The sequence below is a fragment of the Schistocerca serialis genome, chromosome 1 (genome assembly GCF_023864345.2).
Source record: "Schistocerca serialis cubense isolate TAMUIC-IGC-003099 chromosome 1, iqSchSeri2.2, whole genome shotgun sequence".
NCBI lineage: Eukaryota > Metazoa > Arthropoda > Insecta > Orthoptera > Acrididae > Schistocerca > Schistocerca serialis.
This window is the reverse complement of record NC_064638.1, coordinates 200350362-200374952: the sequence shown is the minus strand read 5'-3', so window position 1 is coordinate 200374952 and position 24591 is coordinate 200350362. Positions and strand designations below refer to the sequence as shown.

The 24591-nt window shown below is 42.1% G+C and overlaps 1 protein-coding gene across 1 annotated transcript in view; it reads right to left on the bottom strand.

The window, feature by feature from the left end:
- The window catches only part of LOC126465336 (sulfite oxidase-like), a 140915-nt gene that overhangs the window by 75648 nt on the left and 40676 nt on the right, over positions 1 to 24591 (bottom strand). The window contains exon 2 of the mRNA XM_050096298.1: positions 8961 to 9139. Coding sequence (XP_049952255.1) covers positions 8961 to 9139 — 179 coding nt within the window. The remainder of the gene's footprint in view (positions 1 to 8960; positions 9140 to 24591) is intronic.

Below are 24591 nucleotides of genomic sequence, written 5' to 3'. Positions count from 1 at the left end.
TGGTTGAGAAGTTGCCTGTACATTACTTTTTCTAAAATTTTTGAGAATGCTGGCAAAAGTGAAATCGGTCTGTAGTTTGATGGTATCTCTTTATCCCCTTTCTTGAATAGAGGCTTAACATCTGAATATTTTAGCCAGTCAGGAAATGTCCCAGTTATAATTGACTGGTTACACAAGTAATTTAGAATTGTACTAAATTCACAAGAACATGCCTTAATTAACTTTGTTGATATTTCATCGCAACCACTAGAATGCTTTGTTTTTAAAGATTTTATTATGGAAGTTATTTCTTTTGGTGAAGTGAGTGACATATTCATGTACCTGAATAATATAAAGTTAATGTGCTATCTACCAAATCAAGCAAGTGTTGGTATCTTATAAAAACTACACTGAAATTAACATTGAAACTTCTGTCTGAAACATGATGGGAAAGTAGAATAGGAACTGTAAAACTGTGAAGCAATTCTGAAGGAAATTTTAACTTTTGACTTGCAACACACTTGTGGTACGAGATTTTACGACATGTCAACAATATTAGTAAACTGTGGCAATAGGCTCAAGTAAACTTGAAACTCGTTATTGATACTTTATGTTCATTTCGTGACTGGATTAAAGAATTCTATGACACAAGATTTGAAACAAGCATTGCAGAAGCTTGATTGTTTGTAGAAAAAAGCAGTTATAAAATTGAGACTCAGTTAAAAAAAAAAAAGCACAGAAAAAACGAATGTTCAGTTATGAACAAATTGATGAGCCTATACAATCTGCTGAAATGCAGTACAGAGTTAGCTTTTCTTAACACAATGATAGATGCTATGATAGTCGACACTGAATGCCGATTCAAAATGCTCAATGAACATTTTGGTTTTATTTACAATATGAATTGTTTGAAATCATTATCCAAGGACAACCTTCGCAAACACTGTGATGATTTAGGTACAATACTTTGAGAAGGCGAAAATGACAACATGCAGCCTTTCAAACTTTATGAGGAACTCCAACTTTTAAAATCCAGCCTACAGGATTCAATCAAAGATGCAAAACAACTTATTCAGTACATATTAGAAAATAATTTGGAAGAAGTATATCCAAATCTTTACATAACAATTAGAATAATGCTCACAATTCCAGTCAGTACAGCTTCTGCCAAGAGAAGTTTCTCAAAGTTAAAATTGATAAAGACATACTTAAGAAGCAAGATGCGCCATGAAAAACTATCTGTGTTGTCAGTACTATCAACTGAAGCGGAAACAGTGGCTGGTATTAACCACAATGTAATCTTTAAAAAAAAATCAGTGAGGCGATAAGCCGGAAGTTTTGTTTATTTTAATGTGTGTTTTTTAAACGTAATTTTTGTCATTGCAATAATCCTTGTATATTATAATAATAAAATTGGTGTATAATTGTGCAATATCGAAATTGGCACAGGATATAGGGTTAGAGCTCAACCCATCCAAACCCCAAGCAGTACTGGTTGGTCACAGCAGACTCATAAGCCTGAAAAATTGGTAATCTCTACCATCTTTGACCATGTATGGGACAAATACCAACTTTTCTTCTTTGGCAAAGAGTCTAGGGGTAATAACAAATGAAAATAGAAATTGGATTGAGCACATAACTGCAATGTGCACGAAAGCATCAGCACCTCTCCATGCCCTACAAAAATATAAAAAGCTCTTCCCTCTTGATCTCAAAAAGAAACAGTTGCAAATATTTATACTTCCAATCACTGGTTACAGTGATGTTATCCTGCATGGCCTTTCTCAGGAAAGCTCCTGGATTATGAATTCCTGTGTTAGTTATATTTGTGACATTCATCTATTTCTTTATATTTTATGATCATATGCACAGCTATCCTGGTTGCATGCGAACAAGAAAAGAGGTTTCCATACCCTCTGTCTTCTCTACTGCCTTATCAACGTGCAGTGTCCCCCATACCTCTCCTTGACCTAATGCTCCTGCATGAACAATGAGGTGGAAACACCCGTTGTCATTAGTTCAAAATCCTTTCTGTCCCACTCCATTGTTCAGCCACTTTCTCAAAGTTCTTCTCAGTAGAAGGAGCCTGACTCAGGAATAACCTCCCACATTATATTAGAGAACTAAGTAACATCTCCAGCTTCAGAAATCATTAATGACATATCTACTAAAGCAACACTAACCGAAGTAATGCATGCACACTTGAAAGCCACAGGCATTAGCAGTGTTTTGTCATTCGCGAGAGTGCGCCACGAAAGAGAGATACTGTGAACGTCCGATAGAAACTGGCACAGGCGAGTGCCTATTTAAACCCTGCCGCACTACGGTTACAATCAGTTATCATGTTATTATTGCTTGCATAAATTTGCCTTATCCTATTGTATTCAGTGTATGTTATGGTGATTGGCACACAAGCCACAGTCTAATAAAGTTGTACTAACATTCTTGGTTGTGTTGAGTGTCCAAGTTACTACACAAGTGATGACGAGTGTGGGATTGTTCTCCACGTGGTTTTTCAGTCCCTGGTTAGTCTTCCATTGCATCTAAAATTTCTGATGGTACTACTGATGAATTTTCACACTGGATGGTTGACCAACACAGACTTCCTACTGCGGCATTGCAGCATCTCAGTCAACAACAGGGCACGTTCACCACAGCGCAGCACAATCAGACCCACGTATTGCAAACACTTGCCTCTGTTTTGGCCAGTTCAGGTCCGTTTCAATCTATGTCACCTGCTGCATCACCCCTTGCACGTTCACCACAGCGCAGCACAATCAGACCCAGGTATTGCAAACACTTGCCTCTGCTTTGGCCAGTTCAGGTCCGTTTCAATCTATGCCACCTGCTGCATCGCTCCTTGCACCTCTTATTTTACCTGTTGTCACCCTGGTCGTTTCTCCCACACCATTTCTGGCTTACGATGATCCTGTCAAAGGATGGGAAGCCTGCAAAAAAACGGTTGCAGCAGCATTTTCATGCATTTGGACTGACTAATGTTACATTATGCTATGCATTCTTTTTGTCTTGGTTATAGCCTCACATGTATCAACTCCTTTGCCAACTGGCCCGCCAGCAGGATCCAACTTCACTCTCTTTTGATAATATGTGCACCTTCTTTCGAAATACTACTGTAAATGGACACACTTCATTGCAACTCGAGTCAAGTTCTGCCAGTGTTGCAAGAAACTGGAATATTTCTATAAGATTTGGGAAGCTGAACTTCATGGTTTAAGGTGTTGTTTCCGCTTTGTGACTGATGTACATAAGAAGTTGTATGCCAGCCAAATGGTTCATGATGCAATCATTTGGTTAACATCCAATCGAGAGGTTCATTAGCAGACCCATCAATGTGAAAATTCCTCCCTCTCCGATGCTCCGATGTTCTGCCCAAGGGCTGTGGGTACTCAAATTGAACTGTGGTGTAATGTTACAGAAGTTCAACCCACTCCCCCCCCCAAGTCCCCCACCCTACTGTTTGTTGGATGGTTTACAGGTATCAGCTGTCCGCACGCGAACAAAACATCACGGCAGCCAGCCCACCTCACTGCAGCAACCACATCCACTGCAGCAACAGCAGCACAGCAAGCCCAGTAATGAACAACACCGCAAGTGCTCCATACTTCCCTCTTGTCTGATGGGTTTTGTCATTCAGGGTAGGCCAGATTGTCCTAAGCGGCAGGCCGTTTGGCATCAATGCAACAAAATGGACCACATTGCCCCTCCTGGTAACACAAAATTCCAACAGCCTATTGCAGACACTGATATGGATATCAGTTGCATATTGGCAATCTCTATTGCATCCAATAAGCTTTTTATTGATGTCAAGGTTTATCAAAGTGTTCTCCTCCTTTGGCGCCAGTGTCAAGCACAGGGTGATTATAATTAAAGGTAAACTTTCAAACCACTGTATAAAAAACGCCACTAGTCAGAATGATGTCCAGTTGCATCAGAATATCATCAGAGAAGGGGGAAAACATAGCAGAAGAAAAATAAATTGTTACAAAATATAGCAATAGATGGCACTGCAGGCATCATAATTTAATAGTGGTTGACTACAAATGACAAATGAATCATACAACAATTCCTAAGACGCACGTTTGACACTAAACAAACTGTACTACTCAGTGTGCACGAGTGTACAGATGTGATAATGTTAGTTATGTAAACCAATCCACCACAGCAAGGTATATCATATTGGATGGGAAAAATCAGTTTTTAATTGTCCTAAGGCCAAAAACCACATAAAAAGCATCAATCACATCAATTTTTAACTGTCCTGAGGCCAAAAACTGAATAAAAAGCATGAATCAAAATCAAATCGGATTATTAATTTCCATGTGACTGGTGCAAAACATGATCAATGTGCTGTCCACCGTTTTCTGCAACAAGTTGAAATCGAGAAACAGCATGTTCCACAATTGATTGAAGTGTTTTCGAGGTCACATTCAGAATGTATTGTGCAATGCATGCCTTCAACACAGCTCAATTTGCAATCAGAACACTCAACACAACAACTTTCAGATAGCCCCACAGCCAGAGGTCACATGGATTAAGATCAGGTGATCACGATGACCAGGCTGTAGGGAAATAGCGGCTGATAATTTTAGCATTTCCGAAACGGTGCTTCAGCAGTTGCTTAGCTGAATTTGCAATGTGTGGAGGTGTGCCATCTAGCATAAAAATGATCCCATCCACATATCCATGCTGTTAGAGAACTGGAATGACGTGGTTGCGCAAAAGACACTCATAGCACTTACCAGTGATGGTACAGGTAACAGAACCAAAAGCACTTGTCTCTTCGAAAAAAATATGGCCCTATGGTAAATGATGTGCTAAACCCACGCCACACAGTGACCTTTTCAGGATGAATTGGTACTGGTTGATTTGCGTGTGAATTTTCCATTGCCCACATTCGACAATTCTGTGTGTTGATATATCCTGTCAGATGGAAGTGGGCTTCGTCTGTCCACAAAATCTTCCACGGCCAATCATAATCCACTTCCATGTGAGCAAGAAATTTCCAAAGTAAAGGTCTCTCTTGTTAGCAGATCAACAGGGAGCAACTTGTGCACATGGGTAATTTTGAGGGGATAGCAAAGAAAGATATTTCATAGAATTTTATGCACTGTGCTCATGGGTATGTCCAATGTTCGGGCAGTTCTCTGTGCACTACATGTTTGCACACCTCCACTCGTCCCCTCCTGCATTATTGTGGGCACTGTTTCCACTGACGTCGAATCAATTCGTTTCCTCCCTCAAGCAGATTGCATACCAAAAGAACCTGTCTTTTCGAATTTCTGAATCATTTTCTCCAGACCCAAGGCAGTCATCAGACCAACGCCTTTTTTCAAGCAGAACTTCTGCAGAGTGACATGTGCGCAGTCATCATTCTTTTAATACAGCCTTACAAGCAGAGCACAATTCTACATTGATACAGTCTTGGCAAACATCGCAGTTGCGAAAGGAGGAAAAGCCATGTACCTGGCGTGTTTATACCAACTTCAATGGGTCATGCGCATGACAGGTGTTTTCATTTACGTATTCTGACACACACAGCGCCATCTACTGATCAATTTTCACACTATTTTTTTTCTTCTGCAATACATTTACCCCTTCTCCGATAATATTCCGATGCAATTTGACATCATTCTGTCAGTGATGTTATTTCCACATTATTTTGAAAGTTTAACTTCAATTATAATCACCCTGTACATAGTCCCCTACAATAAATAAAGCATTCCAACATTAGGAAGTTCCTCAGCTCCAGTCACATGTAAATCTGTGGTTCGTCCACTGATGTTTCTGGTGGTGAGAAATGCACACACTGAAAATTTGTTTGGATACCTTTAACCCTTTCAGGTTTACTATTTCAATGAAGTTAATCTCATCTTTGATAAGGTGTCTTATACACAACTTGACTCCTTATGCTCTGAATTTTCTGCCCTGCTTTCTGCGAGCTTGGGTTGTGCCACTAATTTCAAAGCACACATCACCAAGAAACCTTCAGCCAGGCTCTGTTTCTTTCGGGCTTGCCTAGTGCCAATTGTGCTCCATGACCAAGTCAATGCAGAGCTCGTCCAGTGATCATGTCAAGCAAATGGGCTACTACCTTACTCATAGTCAAGAAGCCATCAGGACAGGTATGCCTTTGTGGTGATTTCAAAGTTTCTGTCAATGCTTAGTCTATCACTGACGTGTATCCCTTGCCGCGCCCTGATGAACTTTTTGCTAAGCTCACTGGTAGTCAGTGTTTTTCCAAGATCGACCACTCCAATGAATATTTGCAGCTTCCCATTGATGCTGACTCTCAATGGCTCTTGGTCATCAACACACCTTTTAGCTTGTATCAATATTTGCAGTTACCATATGGTGTGGCAAGTGCCCCGGCGATTTTTCAAAGGTTTCTTGAACAACTTACAAGGTCTGTGCCAACTACCTTGATGATATTGTGGTCTCTGGCTCCTCCACTGTTGAACATTTCAACAACTTACTTATGCGCTTTCAGTGTTACAGATCACCATGTTAAAATTCAATTTGGAAAAGTGCCACTTCTTGCAGCCTTCTATTGTTTATCTTAGGTTCGAGGTCTCTAGTGCTGGTATCAAATCCCTTCGTCTGAATGTCTCTGCTGTTGTGGTTCTTCCACTTCCTACATCGGTCAAGGAACTCTAGGTTTTTTTTATGTAAGTTTGCTTATTATCACCAGTTTTTGCCGGGGGGCAGTGTCGGTTACACAACTGTTGAATGCCTTGTTGCATAAGGAGACACCTTTCCACTAGCTGTGGATGTGTGACACAACATTTTCCAAAATAAAGTCTATGTTACAATTTGCATCTTGCCTCATAACCTACCAACTGGGTCAACATTTAGTGTTAGCAACAGATGCATCCCTGCATGGGCTGGGGGCAGTGTTAGCTCATAAATACTCTTATGGCTCCAAGTGACCTATCGCATATGCGTCGAAGACGCTTGATTCGCCTCAGACTAGATATTCACAAATAGAGAAAGAAGCCCTCGCCATTGTTTATGCCTTAAAGAAGTTTCATGTTCTCCTGTATGGTGTAAAATTCCATCTCATCATGAATCACAAACCATTATTTCCTCTGTTTAACTCCTCAGTGACATTGCCAGATAAAGCAGCACATTGCCTTCAACTTTGGGTGCTGTTCCTCTCTCAGTACAACTACAAGATTCACTTCTGCCCCACAGTTAAACATGCGAATGCTGACGCACTGTCCCATCTTCCAGCTGGCCCAGACCCAGTTTTTGATTGGGAGGAGTTACTCTGTTTTCATGTTGATGAATGCAGTCAACAAACTGTTGATGGTTTTCCAATCACTAGTGCTCAGGTCACACAGGCTAGTGCTAGCAATCCGATTTTATGGCAATTGATACAATGTGTACAACATGGCTGGCCTAAGGCGCCTCCATCGTGGTCAGTGCTAGCGATCCGATTTTATGGCAATTGATACAATGTGTACAACATGGCTGGCCTGAGGCGCCTCCATCGTGGTCATCTGACTACCTCCATAACTACTCTGTATTTCAGCATCGTTTCTCTGTCACTGATAGTGTTCTACTCCCTGATACAGACTGTCCAGTTCCTCACATAGTGGTTCCCTGAGCTCTCCGTTCAGAGATACTGCAATTGCTGCACACTCATCACTGGGGGATGTTACGCACCAGGTCACTCGCCCAACGTCATATTTCTTGGCCTGATTTGAATGGCAACATCAGTCATTTGGTTGTGGCACATTCTCATTGTGCTTGGCAGCAAGCTCCCAGTGGGAAGTGTTGTCTCCACGGCCACAACTTTCACAGGCCTGAGACTGTCTCTACATTGATTTCACCAGCCTTTTCCTTAATGCATACTGGCTAATAGTAACTGAAGTATTCTGTCCGTTCCTGTATGTTGTTCATTGCCCATTAACTTCGGCCTTTGCCACTGTGGCAGCCCTGTTGAAATTTTTTTCCATTGAAGGGCTTCCGGCAGCATTGGTCTCTAACAATGACCATCAGTTTGTGTCACAGGAGTTTGCCTCTTTCTGCATACCCACGGGATTCACCACATTTTCGCTCCGCCCTTCCACCCACAGTCCAACAATAGGACCGAGAGATTCAAAACGCAAATGAAAAAGTTTGTGATTCGCTCTCCATCTGAAGCTGCTTTGGATCAATTTCTGTCTTCCTACCAGTTCATGCCGTTGGGCAAAAACAGCCCCACCGAACTCCAAGGGCATCAACCCCACACACTCCTGCATCTCCTGCAGCCTGGCCAGGGACACCAACCTGTGCAGCCATCGTCCCGTTTCTGGCCCAGGGTGGCTATCTGGGCATGCGGGTTAGGTCGTCACCCAAAACGGATTCCTGCCATCATCTGTCAATACCACAGCTGCCATCTCTGTGACATCTGTTGGGAGGAGGACCTCTGTGTACATCGTTAAAACCAGTTGCACCTGCGTGTGGACGACTGGACAACCTCAGGCGGGTCACCGTCATTTCCCCAGTCTGCGACATTCAATGGATCACCTGACGCAGCTGGGTCTCTGCCATGACACATGAGGTGTCACCCATCACTGGTGGACGAATCTGGTGAAGCTTTTCCAGTGCAGCTTTTCCAATACTACTACCAGTACTGATACGACCGACCTCAAAACTGGAGCCATCTCCTCCACCTCAGCTGCCAACTGTATGAAACCCTGATTCGATTTAAGATAGGGCCTGATGGCCCTAATCAGATGAGGTTGAGTACATAAATAAATTAATAAATAAAATAAAAAAGTATTTAGTAAAGGTGACACATACTTCAGCAATATTCCTGGATGCGTAGCACAAGTGCTGTATTAATTGTGTTTAAATAAAAATTCTTGACAAAAATTAGCCCAGAGTTTTTATTTCCACAATAGATTTAACACTAAGCACTGTACAAGAAAAAAAAAATCACAAGTAATTTGAAAAATGCATGGAATGGAAAATACCTCTGATGTAGCTGTAAACACCCCATGTTATTGTTGTGCCAAAGATAGCCACTGCTGCAGGAAAAATATAGTTAGTCTTCTTTCTCTGAGGTGGCTCCGTAGAAAATTTTGAAAACTGTACGTAAATAGCCCCAATGGACCCATGAGGTAACACTGCTGGCCGCTGAATATAGCAATTCCTGTAATAGAAATCATGATTATTTATTGAACTCGCAGACAATAAGGATAGATGTTAAAAAAAAGAGTGAAAAATTGCTAATTTCCAATGATAAGAAATTGTACTACCAATTAAAATCCTTCTGGATGATATATTAGCTAATGTTGCAGAATAAAACACAGCTTCCATTTGAAACATCTTGCACCACTCTTCCTGTGGGAAGGGGAAGGGGGGGGGGGGGGGGGGGCAATAAAAAAATAAAATCTAGGCTGATGTCAGATTATTAGAATATTACTAACAAGGTGCAGAACACGCAAAAAGCAGATCACTTACAAACCTCTTGTCTGACCATTTTTAGTACTTTTGGGATGGCATCATTACCATTAAAGGAAAAGAGGGAAGGGGGCAGAAACATGCAGGACGGGTTGGAGGGGGGAGGAAGAGGCAGAGAGAGAGAGGAGGAGGGGGGGGGGGGGAAGTAGGCTCTTCACAGTTAGTGTTAAGTTGCCACAGAAATACGATTTTAAAAAAATGTTGAGAGATACTACACAAAGACACTTCTCAAATGCACTTACAACAAGGGGGTAAAGTTAGTGATTCTACTCATAGTTACTATATACACACTCTTTAGAATAAAATACGGACAGAAGCTGTTTGTTTACAGTTAAATTAATAGGTAACTTACATTACTATTCATACATCCATCAATGGTGTAAAAAGCTTTTTCTTTCAACCAGGATTCTATTGTCTTTCTGAACTTATTAATAAAAATATAAATAAATTTATAAATGTGCCCTATCAACCAATACCTTCCCTTAAACAATGTAAACTCCAGGTTGGAATAGCAATAACTGAAAAGACAGACTCACAGTAAAGATGGCACGATGAGCTGCACAAAGACATTAAACATTTAGCTTTTGGGCAAAATCTTCTTCCGAAAAGGGAAAACACACACACACACACACACACACACACACACACACACACACACACACACACACACACACACACATCAATTCACACAAGCAAGCATAGCTCATGCACACATGACTGCCATCTCTGACAGCTCAGACCAGAATGCATTCCAGTCCAAGCTGCCAGGGATGGTGATCATGGGTACATGAGGTCTGCTCAGTGTACAACTCTATCAATAGTAGTCTGCAGAACTATATTTCAAAAGCTTCTCTTGTTGCCTGAACTATTTACCATCTAAAATTCACTTCAGTTCAAGGTTACACTTGAGATAAACATCTTAAGAAAAAGACTCGCATACATCTATGCAAGCTCCCACATGTGGCACCAACCTTCCCTCGCCTCCTCAGCCTCCTCCTTACCCCCAGCACCCACGTATTGCTTAACCCATCAGGTGCAGTTGCAGTTTGCACTCTGGCCGCAGCAGCCAGTGATAGTGGTCATGTGTGTGAGACATGAGAGCGTGCATGCAAGCGTGTGTGTGTGTGTGTGTGTGTGTGTGTGTGTGTGTGTGTGTTTTCTACTTTAGAACAAAGCCTTTCAGCCAAAAGCTTAACAGTATAGCAGTCTTTTCTTTGTGCCTGTCGGCAACTCAGTGTCTCTCCTATATGATGAGCAGCACTCTATCCTTTTCACAATACTGTCACTATAACATCTATATTAATATTTGATGTTAACAAATTTCTCTTTCTCAGAAAGGCTTTTCCTCGTATTGCCAGTATCCATTTTATATCCTCTCTAGTTCATATATTCTACACCCCAAATGGCAAAACTCAAAAGTATATTCACCTAACTTGTTATAGTTGTGGTCTTCAGTCCAGAGACTGGTTTGATGCAGCTCTCCATGCTACTCTATCTTGTGCAAGCTTCTTCATCTCCCAGTACCTACTGCAACCTACATCCGTCTGAATCTGTTTAGTGTATTCATCTCTTGGTCTCCCTCTATGATTTTTACCCTCCACGCTGCCCTCCAATACTAAATTGGTGATCCCTTGATGTCTCAGAATATGTCCTACCAAGCGATCCATTCTTCTAGTCAAGTTGTGCCACAAATTTCTCTTCTCCCCAATTCTATTCAATACCTCCTCGTTAGTTATGTGATCTACCCATCTAATCTTCAGCATTCTTCTGTAGCACCATATTTCGAAAGCTTCTATTCTCTTCTTGTCCAATCTATTTATCATTCATGTTTCACTTCCATACATGGCTACACTCCATACAAATACTTTCAGAAACGACTTCCTGACACTTAAATCGATACTCAATGTTAACAAGTTCCTCTTCTTCAGAAACGCTTTCCTTGCCACTGCCAGTCTACGTTTTATATCCTCTACACTTCAACCATCATCAGTTATTTTGCTCCCCAAATAGCAAAACTTCTTTACTACTTTAAGCATCTCATTTCCTAATCTAATTCCCTCAGCATCACCTGATTTAATTCGCATGCATTCCATTATCCTCATTTTGCTTTTGTTGATGTTCACCTTATATCCTCCTTTCAAGACACTGTCCATTCCGTTCAGCTGCTCTTCCAGGTCCTTTCCTGTGTCTGACAGAATTACAATGTCATCGGTGAACCTCAGAGTTTTTATTTCTTCTCCATGGATTTTAATTCGTACTCTGAATTTTTCTTTTGTTTCCTTTACTACTTGCTCAATATACAGATTGAATAACATTGGGGATAGGTTGCAACCCTGTCTCACTCCCTTCCCAACCACTGCTTCCCTTTCATGCACCTCAACTCTTATAACTGCCATCTGGTTTCTGTACAAATTGTAAATAGCCTTTTGCTCCCTGTATTTTACCCCTGCCACCTTCAGAATTTGAAAGAGATTATTCCAGTCAACATTGTCAAAAGCTTTCTCTGAGTCTACAAATGCTAGATACATAGGTTTGCCTTTCCTTAATCTATTTTCTAAGATAAGTCGTGGGGTCAGTATTGCCTCACGTGTTCCAACATTTCTACGGAATCCAAAATGATCTTCCCCGAACTCGGCTTCTACTAGTTTTTCCATTTGTCTGTAAGAATTCGTGTTAGTATTTTGCAGCCATGGCTTATTAAACTGATAGTTCAGTAATTTTCACATCTGTCAACACCTGCTTTCTTTGGGATTGGAATTAATTAATGAGTATATGGCATTGGTGGCCGGGAGACCTCTCGCGGAGCGGTTCGGCTGCCACTCCACAAGTTCTTTAATGCCACTTCAGCGACTTGCGCGTGAATGAGGATGAAATGATGATGAAAGATGCACAACAACCAGTCATCTCGAGGCAGAGAAAATCCCTGACCCCACCGAGAATCGAACCCGGGACCCCGTGCGTGGGAAGTGAGAACACTACCGCAAGACCACGAGCCGTGGACAGGATTGGAATTATTATATTCTTCTTGAAGTCTGAGGGTATTTCGCCTGTCCCATACATCTTGCTGACCAGATGGTAGACTTTTGTCGGGGCTGGCTCTCTCAAGGCTATCAGTAGTTCTAATGGGATGTTGTCTACTCCAGGGGCCTTGTTTCGACTTAGGCTTTCAGTGCTCTGTCAAACTCTTCACGCAGTATCATATCTCCTATTTAATCTTCATCTACATTCTCTTCCATTTCTATAACATTGTCCTCAAGAACATCACTCTTGTATAGACCCTCTATATACTCCTTCCATCTTTCTGCTATCCCTTTTTCCTGAGAACTGGGTTTCCATCTGAGCTCTTGATATTCATGCAAGTGGTTCTCTTTTCTCCAAAGGTCTCTTTAATTTTCCTGTAGGCAGTATCTATCTTACCCCTATTGATATATGCCTCTACATCCTTACATTTGTCCTCTAGCCTTCCTGCTTAGCCATTTTGCTTTTCCTGTCGATCTCATTTTTGAGATGTTTGTATTCCTTTTTGCTTGCTTCATTTACTGCCTTTTTGTATTTTCTCCTTTCATCAATTAAATACAATGTCTCTTCTGTTACTCACGGATTTCTATTAGCCCTCGTCTTCTTACCTGCTTGATTCTCTGCTGCTTTCATTATTTCATCTCTCGAAGCTACCCATTCTTCTTCTACTGTATTTCCTTCCGCAATTCTTGTCAATCGTTCCCTAATGCTCTCCTGAAACTCTCTACAACCTCTGGTTCTTTCAGTTTATCCAGGTCCCGCCCCCTTAAATTCCCACTTTTTTGCGGTTTCTTCATTTTGAATTTACAGTTCATAACCAATAGATTGTGGTCAGAGTCCACATCCACCCCTGGAAATGTCTTACAATTTAAAACCTGGTTCCTAAATCTCTGTCTTACCATTAAATAGTCTATCTGACACCTTCCAGTATCTCCAGGCTTATTCCATGTATACATCCTTCTTTCATGATTCTTGAACCAAGTGTTAGCTATGATTAAGTTATGCACTGTGCAAGCTTCGAGCAGGCGGCTTCCTCTTTCATTCCTTACCCCCGTTCCATATTCACCTACTACATTTCCTTCTCTTCCTTTTCCTACTACCGAATTCCAGTCACCCATGACTATTAAATTTTCGTCTCCCTTCAATATCTGAATAATTTCTTTTATCTCATCATACGTTTCATCAATCTCTTCGTCATCTGCAGAGCTAGTTGGAATATAAACTTGTACTACTGTGGTAGGCGTGGGCTTCGTATCTATCTTGGCCACAATAATGCGTTCACTATGCTGTTTGTAGTAGCTTACCCACATTCCTATTTTTTTTATTCATTATTAAACCTACTCCTGCATTACCCCTATTTGATTTTGTATTTATAACCCTGTATTCACCTGACTGGAAGTCTTGTTCCGCCTGCCACCGAACTTCACTAATTCCCACTATATCTAACTTTAACCTATCCATTTCCGTTTTATAATTTTCTAATCTACCTGCCCGATTAAGGGATCTGACATTCCATGCTCCGACCTGTAGAACGCCAGTTTTCTTTCTCCTGATAACAACGTCCTCCTGAGTAGTCCCCGCCCGGACATCCAAATGGGGGACTATTTTAATTCTGGAATATTTTACTGAAGAAGATGCCATCATCATTTAACCATACAGTAAAGCTGCATGCCCTCAGGAAAAATTACGGCTGCAGTTTCCCTTTGCTTATAAGCCGTTCGCAGTACCAGTGCAGCAAGGCTGTTTTGGTTAGTGTTACAAGGCCAGATCAGTCAGTCTTCCAGACTGTTGCCCCTGCAACTACTCAAAAGGCTGCTGCCCCTCTTCAGGAACGACACGTTTGTCTGGTTTCTCAACAGATACCCCTCCGTTGTGGTTGCACCTACGGTATGGCTATCTGTATCACTGAGGCACACAAGCCTCCCCACCAACAGCAAGGTCCATGGTTCATGGGGGGGGGGGGGGGGGGGGGGGGGGAGATTAATAAGTACAATAAGTCATGGTTAAAAAAACAATACTACTAGTAGTAGTAGTAGTAGTAGCAGCAGCAGTGTTTCTCATTTCCTAATGAAATTCCCTCAGGATCACCTTATTTAATTCAAGTGTATTCCATTACCATTATTCTACTTTTGCGGATGTTCAGGTTATACACTCTTTTCATGACACTATCCATTCCACAAAAAATAGATGTGCAGGCAAGCTATTAAAAACAGCATAGAGAACCATTATTGTAGCCAAGATAGACACGAAGCCCATACCTGCCACAGTAGTATAAGTTTATATGCCAACTAGCTCAGCAGATAATGAAGAGATTTAAGAAATGTATGATGCGATAAAAGAAATTATTCAGAAAGTTACGGAGATGAAAATTCATTAGTCATGGGGGACTGGAATTCTATAGTAGAGAAAGGAAGAGAAGGAAAAGTTGCAGGTGAATATGGACTGGGGGTAAGGAATGAAAGAGCAGGATGCCTAGTAAAATTTTGTGCAGAGCAGAACTTAATCATAGCTAACACTTGGTTTAAGAATCATGAAAGGAGGTTGTATACATGGAAAAGACCTAATGACACTGGAAGATTTAAAATAGATTATATAATGGTAAGACAGAGATTTAGAAATGAGGTTTCAAATTGTAAGACATTTCCATGGGTGGATGGGGACTCTGACCACAATTTGTTGGTTATAAACTGTACATTAAAACTGAAGAAACTGCAAAAAGGTAGGAATTTAAGGATATGAGACCTAGAGAAACTGAAAGAACCAGACATTGTAGAGTGTTTCAGAGAGAGATTAGGGATTAGTTGACAAAAACAGGTGAAAGAAATACAGTAGAAGAAGAACGGGTAACTATGAGGGATGATATAGTGAAGGCAGCAGAGGATCAAGTAAGAAACCTCCTGGCAGATTAAAACTGTGTGCCGGACTGAGACTCGAAATCGGGACCTTAGCTTTCACGGGCAAGGTCTCCTATCTTCCAAACTTCACAGAAGCTCTCCAGCAAAGGAGAACTTCTGTGAAGTTTGGAAGGTAGGAACGAGGTACTCGCAGAATTGAAATTGTGAGGACACGTTGTGACTCATGCTTGGGTAGCTCAGATGGTAGAGCACTTGCCTGTGAAAGGCAAGTTTCATATCAGCACACACTCCGCTGCAGAGGGAAAATCTCATTGTCATTTCCGAGGATCAAGCAGGTAAAAGGATGAGGGCTAGTAGAAATCCTTGGGCAACAGAAGAGATATAGAATTTAATTGATAAAAGGAAAAAATATAAAAATGCAATAAATGAATCAGGCAAAAATTAATACAAATGTCTCAAAAAATGAGATCGACAGCCATGACACAACTCTCCCATCTGGCGAACAAGATGTATGAGACAGGCAAAATATCCTCAGAATACCCTTAGAATCCCAAAGAAAGCAGGTGTCGACAAACGCGAAAATTACCAAACTATCAGTTTAATACGTCATGGCTGCAAAATACTAACACAAATACTGTACAGATGAATGGAAAAACTGGTAGAAGCCGCCCTTAGGAAAGATCAGTTTGGATTCCATAGAAATGGTGGAACAAAGGAGGCAATACTGACCCTACACCTTCTCATAGAAGATAGTTTAAGGAAAGGCAAACTACGTTTATAGCATTTGTAGATGCAGAGAAAGCTTTTGACAATGTTGACTGGAATACTCTCTTTCAAATTCTGAAGGTGGTAGGGGTAAAATACAGGGAATGAAAGTCTATTTACAATTTGTACAGAAACCAGATGGCAGTTATAAGAGTCGAGGGACATAAAAGGGAAGCAGTGGTTGAGAAGGGAGTAAGACAGGGTTGTAGCCTATCCCCAATGTTATTCAATCTGTTTATTGAGTGAGCAGTATAGGAAACAAAAGAAAAATTTGGAGTAGGAATTAAAATCCATGGAGAAGAAATAAAAACTTTGAGGTTTGCCAATGACACTGTAATTCACTCAGAGACAGCAAAGGACCTGGAAGAGCAGTTGATCGGAATGGACAGTGTCTTGAAAGGAGGATAAAACATGAACATCAACAAAAGCAAAACGAGGATAATGGAACGTAATCAAATTAAATCAGGTAACTCTGAGGGAATTAGATTAGGAAATGAGACTCTTAAAGTAGTAGATGAGTTTTGCTATTTGGGAAGCAAAATTAACTGATGATGGTTGAAGTAGAGAGGATATAAAATATAGACTGGCTACGGCAAGGAAAACATTTCAAAAGAAGAGAAATTTGTTAACATGAAGTGTCAGGAAGTCTTTTTAAGTATTTGTACAGAGTGTAGCCATGTATGGAAGTGAAACATGGATGATGAATAGTTTAGACAAGCAGATAATAGAAGCTTTCTAAATGTGGTGGTACAGAAGAATGCTGAAGTTTGGATAGGTAGATCACATAACAAATGAGAAGGTACTGAATGGAACTGGGGAGAAGAGGAATTTGTGGCACAATCTGACTAAAAGAAGGGATCAATTGGTAGGACACATTCTGAGGCATCAAGGGATCACCAATTTAGCACTGGAGGTAAGTGTGAAGGGTAAAAATTATAGAGGGAGACTTGGAAGAGCAGTTGAACGGAATGGACAGTGTCTTGAAAGGAGGATATAAGATGAACATCAACAAAAGCAAAACGAGGATAATGGAATGTAGTCACATTAAATCAGGTGATGTTGAGGGAATTAGATTAGGAAATGAGACACTTAAAGTAGTAAAGGAGTTTTACTATTTAGGGAGCAAAATAACTGATGATGGTCGAAGCAGAGAGGATATAAAATGTAGACTGGCAATGGCAAGGAAAGCGTTTCTGAAGAAGAGAAATTTGTTAACATCGAGTATAGATTTAAGCGTCAGGAAGACATTTCTGAAAGTATTTGTATGGAGTGTAGCCATGTATGGAAGTGAAACATGAACGATAACTAGTTTGGACATGAAGAGAATAGAAGCTTTCGAAATGTGGTGCTACAGAAGAATGCTGAAGATAAGGTGGGTAGATCACGTAACTTATGAGGAGGTATTGAATAGAATTGGGGAGAAGAGAAGTTTGTGGCACAACTTGACTAGAAGAAGGGATCGGTTGGCAGGACATGTTTTGAGGCATCAAGGGATCACAAATTTAGCATTGGAGGGCACCGTGGAGGGTAACAATCGTAGAGGGAGACCAAGAGATGAATACAGAAGGATGTAGGTTGCAGTAGGTACTGGGAGAAGAAGAAGCTTGCACAGGATAGAGTAGCATGGAGAGCTGCATCAAACCGTCTCTAGACTGAAGACCACAGCAACAACAACAACAACAACAGCAACAACCATTCCATTCAACTGTTTTCACAAGTCCTTTGCAATCTCTGATTTACATCATCATCAGCAAGCATCAAAGTTTTACTTTCTTCTACATGAATTTATATCTCTTTTCCAAATTTCTGGTTGGTTTTCTTCACAACTGGTTCGATGTTCACACTAAAAAACATTGGGGATAGCCTATAACTCTGTCTCTCTCCATTTTCAACTAATGTTCCCCTTTGACTCATAACTGCAGTCTGGTTTCTGTACAAATTGTGAATAACATTTTGCTCCCTGTATTTTATCCCTGCTACCTTCATAATTTTAAGGAAGGTATTCCAATCAACATTGTCAAAAACTTTCTCTAAATCTACAAATGCTGTAAATGCTGTTTTGCCTTTCTTCAATTTATTTTCCAACACAATTTGTCAAGGCAATATTGCCACATGTATTCCTAAAATTCTCTAGAACCCAAAGTGATCTTCCCTGGGATACATCTCTACCAGTTTTTCGACTCTTCTATCAATAATTTGTGTCAGCATTTTGAAACCATGACTTATTAAACTGACAGTTTGGGTGACATTCACACCTGTCAACACCTGCCTTTAATGGTATTGGCAATTTTACATTCTTCTTGAAGTGAAGGGGTATTGTGCCTGTCTCATACATCTTGGATATGGATATGGTGTTATGGGCGCTCAACAGTGTAGTCTTTAGCACCCGAACAGAAACAATAACAGACAAGTGTCACTAAAATTAAAGGTGACAGTCTACATAGGCAGTGTGCACGTCAACAGTAGCAAAGTGGAAAGCAGCATGTAAAGAGGAGAACTGCAAGAGAACGTAGGGGAAGGGGTTAAAATGAAACACATAGCACATGTTTGGAACTGGCCTATTACAAGAACAAAAAGGATGGTCAGCCACTCGCCAACACACTAAAAATTCCAACCTAAAATTTTAGGCTGAAGCCCAGAAACATCACAGTACCTTAGAACTTTCTTGACACTCGCCTCGTCATCGGCTAAAATCGAGGGCAGATCCCCACTAATATTAACTTCCGCCCTGACAGAACAATATAAATCACAATCAACTAAAATGTGGCGTACAGTGATTCGTACGCCATAGGCATCACACAGCAGGGGTTCCTCTCGCCGTAGTAAGAAGGCGTGCGTAAGAGGACAGTGCCCTATGTGAAGACATGTAAGGGTCACTTCGCCCCGCCTAGGTGACCGGCAGGAGGAACACCACAGCTGGATGGTGGGTTTCACCAACCGCAACTTATTTTCCCTCACCGCCAGCCATTCCTCCTCCCACAATTGCATAGACTTCCCCCGCAGCACAGAAACGACACCTTGCAAAGGAATAGAACATTGTGTCACCTCCGGTAATCTGCAGGCGTCCTTGGCAGCTCAATCAGCTTGTTCATTTCCTCGTATGCGCACATGCCCTGGCACCCAGCAAAAGGACACTTGCTTGCCCTGTCGTTGGAGGATGTGCAGTTGGTCGTAAATCAGCTGTTCCAACTTCTCCGCTGGGTACAGGTTCTGCAGTGACTGTAATGCGCTCAGTGAGTCAGAGCAAATTAGAAAGTGTTTGCCCCGAGTACTCCGCAGCTGCTCCAATGCCTTCAGGATCGCGTGAAGTTCTGCGTAAAAACAGTGTATTCCTGGGGAAGGCGAATCCTGATTACACGTTCGGGGAACACTACTGAGCAACCAAGAAAATCCCCCTGTTGGGATCCATCAGTATAGACTACTGTAAAATCGTGATGCCTATCTAAAATATTAAAAAACAAAGATTTGAAAGTAAAATCTGATGTACTATCTTTCTTAAAATTTGCCAAATCTAAAATCAGTCTGGGCCTCTGGAGGAGCCAAGGTGGATATCTGCTCCAACCTCGACGTGAAACATTAAAACCGCCCACACCCATTTCTAAAATGCAATCCTTTGCACAAATCCCATAGGGCCTTGTTGCTCGTTGCTGGTTGCGGAAAAACCTTTCCAGTGGAGGCCGAGCAACAGTGTGGTATGCAGGTGTGTATGGTGTGGATAATGTTTTATAGGCCTGGCGCACCATTAGTAGACGCCGCCGGAGGTGAAGTGGCGGTTCACCTGCCTCTGCACAAAGGCTTGGTATGGGGCTCGTTCTGAATGCCCCAGTGGCCAACCGAATCCCCTCATGGTGCACCACATCCAACAGCTTTAAATAAGTGGGTCTTGCAGACCCATCACCATGCATCCATAATCAAGCCGGGACTGCACAAAGGCTCTGTAAAACCGGAGCAGATAAGTCCTGTCTGCTCCCCATGTGTGGTGACTAAGACATTTTAAAATAGACAGCGCCTTAAGAGACCGTTTTTTCAGTTCCTTAATGTGTGGCAGCCACATAAGGTTAGAATAAAAAGTGAGGCCCAGAAACTTCACAGTGTCTTTAAAATTCAGAACGGTGTCCCTCATCCTCAACTCAGGCAAGTCAAAAATGGAATGAGAATGGTTAAAAAGAACACACACTTACTTATCAGTTGAAAACTTAAAACCACTCTTCTGTGCCCATTCATCCAAACGCCGCAGAGTGAGTTGCAACTGATGGGTCGTCGTTGCAAGGCTTGAAGAAGAGCAAAATACAGAGAAATCGTCCACAAACAAGGAACACTGCACAGGACTTTTCACGACAGACGTAATACTACTAATAGCAATGGCAAAGACTGTCACACTTAAAACACTACCTTGAGGGATGCTGTGCTCTTGTTCAAAGCGACCAGACAGTACATCTCCGACTTGGTACCGAAAATAACGTGGTGACAGGAAGGACCGAATAAAATTGGAAAGACATGCACGAAAACCCCATTCGTGGAGCTGCCTAATGATAAGATGTGGGCGATGGCTGGAGAGCAAAGCGATAGATCAATGGCAGAGAATGACTCAGTTGCAATGCAAAAATGCGTGCTTTGACGTGTAATTAGCAAATAGGCACTGGAAGACAGAAGAAGCCTCTCGATTGCTCTACCCCTGGGGCAAGTACAGAGCCCCAAAGCATATTGTGTGCATTAAAATCACCACAGAGGATGAAGGGGTGGGGGAGCTGAGTAAGAAGATCACTGAGAGCCTCTTCGTCGAGCACATCATGTGGGGGCAGGTAAAGCGAACATACTGTCAGCATATGACGCACATGAACTAATATTGCAACTGCCTGTAAATTCGTCGTGAGGGAGAGAGGCGAGGAGTGGTAGTCGGTGTTGATGAAGATACCTATTCCTCCTGGAGCTCTCTGTCCACTCAGGTCGTCCTTTTTGTGGAGGACATAACCACGTAGCCCAGGAGTGTATGTTTCACTGACATTTGTCTCTTTCAGACATACACACATAGGTCTATCCTGAATCAGCCCCATATTCTCAGACTCCATCAGCTCTGGGGAAGAGTCTGATAAAGCGTCTGGTGGGACCACATTAACATGATCCAAGGGTTTACCAGCCGATTTAATCTGTTGGTGCTGCTTGACGTGTGCTTTCCTTTGTTTAGGGGGCTTTGCTGGAACTGGAGCTGGGGTGTTTATGACCATGCTGGGCTTTGGAACAGCCTCAACCATCGGATATGTCTGGGGCTCTTCAATGTTAGCTACTGTACCTTTCTCTGCTGTTCAAGGAGGGGCTACAGGCTCTGATACACTTGCTGCCTTGCAAGTGCACGGATATGTGCAGGTGTTCGTGCCAACACTAACAACCTCCTTCTGTGTAGATGCATCGACTTTTGGAGGCGGCTTCCGAACAATGCAGGCAAAAGACGTAACGAATGTGGGGGGCTGCATGGCCTTAAAGATCTTTTTGGCTTCACTGTAGGGGATACGCTTAGTTGTTTTTATTTCTTGTATTTTACGTTCCTCTAGGAAGATTCTACAGTCCCTACTCCAAACAGGGTGGCTTTCAGAACAGTTTATACATCTGACAGGAGACGAACAGTCAACTCCGTCGTGGCAGCCTTACTACAGTTGCCACACATCGCTTCTCCTTTACACCCTAGAGTTGTATGCCCAAAACGCTGGCACTTAAAACAGCGCATTGGGTTTGGGACATACGACCGCACGTTTAGGTGAAGAAATCCTGCCTTGACGTGTTCTGGGAGTTTGGGGGTATTGAAAGTAAGAATGAAGGAGTCAGATTTCACCAGGTTCCCATCCACCCTTTTCATGATGTTCTGAACGTCAACAATTCCCTCCTGAGCCCACTCACTCTTTAATTCTTCTACAGGAATGTCAATGAGATCCCTACAGGTCACAACACCCTTACTGAAGTTCAGGGTACTGTGAAGCTCTGTATCGATTGTGTATTCCCCCAAGCTTTTAGCTGTTTGAAGGTTAACTGCTTGCTGAGAAGTTGATGTTTTAACAAGCAGTGTCCCATTCCGTAAACGCTTCACTGATTTTAAAGTTCCAGCTATTCCTTCTACACCCTTTTGGATATAGAATGGCGAAACCTTTTCAAAGGAACTCTCTTTCCTTTTTATTATTAAAAATACATTCTGGTTAGCAGTATGTGCTCTGTTACTCTGAACTGCTGTACATTTGCTGACACCTGAGTCAGGAGGACTGGCTAAACTAGCCCTCTTGTTTGATTGGGTGGTAGTGCCTACCAGCGGTCCACCCGTCCCACTGGCCAGCAAAAAATTAGAAGGAGAAAAAGAGGAAGAATTTGTGCTATCCATGGTCGTCCCACGAGCAGCTAGGCAAACTTATGTCCATCCAGACAGAGCCCCGCATGCCTGGATAAGCCTTGTACAACTGAGGTGCGGCAGGTTCCACAGAGGTTGCCCGCTAGCGACTGTTCCACCTCAACAGCCATGCATTTTATCGGCACGCAGCACACCTTAAGATTGAAGGGTTTTTTATAGAGGTATGTACCGTCCTCGTGATCCAGGCAATCAAGCCAAGATCCTCGGTCCCTACGACACACAACGTTCCACTGTTGCGCCACACGGTGGTCGCTGAAGCATGCCCAGAGCTTACGGTATCAGCAGACTGGCAGCGCACACCACTCCACAGCTCGAGGACCCCGGGTTCGCCAAGCCCGTACCCAGCAAATGAATGCTGAGCCCCCTGAGGGACATACATCTTGACTGCCAGATGGAATAGTCTAGGGTCTTATTAATTCTGAGGAAATATCATCTACTTCAGGGGCCTTGTCTCGACACTTATCTTTCAGTGCTCTTTCAAACTCTTCTCACAGTGTCATACCTTACATCTCATCTTCACTTATTTCTCTTCCCTTTTTATAGTATTATCTTCAAGCCCATTTCCCTTGTATAGTCCTTCTGTGCATTTCATGTTTGCCTTCTTTGCTTGATGTCAGCTTCCTAATTTACTTGCCTTGGTGTGCACAAGGGCATGAAATTTGTATAGACTTGCTTTCAGTAGAATATATTCTGCAGGAAGCGTTGACTCTCAGACCATCCATGCTTTAGACAGTTTTTTTTTTTTTTTTCTGGCAAAGAAAATCTCTTCTGGTCAACGCAAAAATACCACACATAATCATACCACAGTATAGACACACACGGAAAAAGGCATAGTACACAAGGAATAGCTGGTTTTCAGTAACACAGGGTTTTTTTTATATTCTAATGAAGTACAACACTTGAGAAACGCAAGAGCTTTTCCCACACGACCTGCTAAAAGCCACGGACCAAGGCACTCAGTACATGCAGTTTTTCTTGACTTCCAAAGAGCATTTGACTCAGTACACCTATGTTTATTATCAAAGGGGTACAGGGTACAAAATACAGCATGGAAAATATTGTAGTTGGCAGAAGAGCCAACACCGTGTTACTAGAGGAGGCCGAAATGCACACGTTTTAGCTCACACACGCTGGCATGAGGAGGGAAGAAGTCTACTGATGTCAGGTCTGGAACATGACAAGGAATTAGAAATTAGAAACCGGATGAATTTAGGTTGATACTTAACTTTAATCCATTAATGATGAACGTCGCTCTTGACGGTACATGATTCACAATATCAATATCAATAGTAACTGAATATGGCGCCTTGCTAGGTCGTAGCAAATGACATAGCTGAGGGCTAAGCTAAACTGTCGTCTCTGCAAATGAGAGCATATTTAGTCAGTGAACCATCGCTAGCAAAGTCGGCTGTACAACTGGGGCAAATGCTAGGAAGTCTCTCTAGACCTGCCATGTGGCGGCGCTAGGTCTGCAATCATTGATAGTGGCGACACGCGGGTACGACGTATACTAACAGGCCACGGCCAATTTAAAGGCTACCACCTAGCAAGTGTGGTGTCTGGCAGTGACACCACAGAAAGAGTCATAGACAGACACAGAAGTAACTTCACGTATACCCCTGGGAAGTGCATTGGAGCCCTAACCTCAGACTTTATCCAAACAACTAATCTATAAAGAAGTACTGTTTGAAAAAAAGCAGCATCAATATTCAGTCAGATTTTAATAAGACTTCAAAGTGGTTACAAGGACAACAATCTGTTTTGATGTTCAGAAATGTAAAATAGTGCCCGTCACAAAATGAAAAGATATAGTGTCCTATGCCCACAAAATCAATAAATTACAACTGGAATTAGTTAACTCATACAATTGCTGGGCATAACTGTTTGTTGGGATATGAAATGAAGTGATCACATGGGCACAGTCATGGTTAAGGCAGGTGGTAGACTTAGTTTCATTGGTATGATACTAGGGAAAGCAATCCATCACAGCACATTAAATAATGGTATCCCTGAGGGAAATGCAGCAAGGGATAGGAAGAAATACCAGGTACACTCACTGAGTAAGCCTGGAGGAGCCATTCAGCATGTTCAAGAGGCTGGCAGCCATTGAAG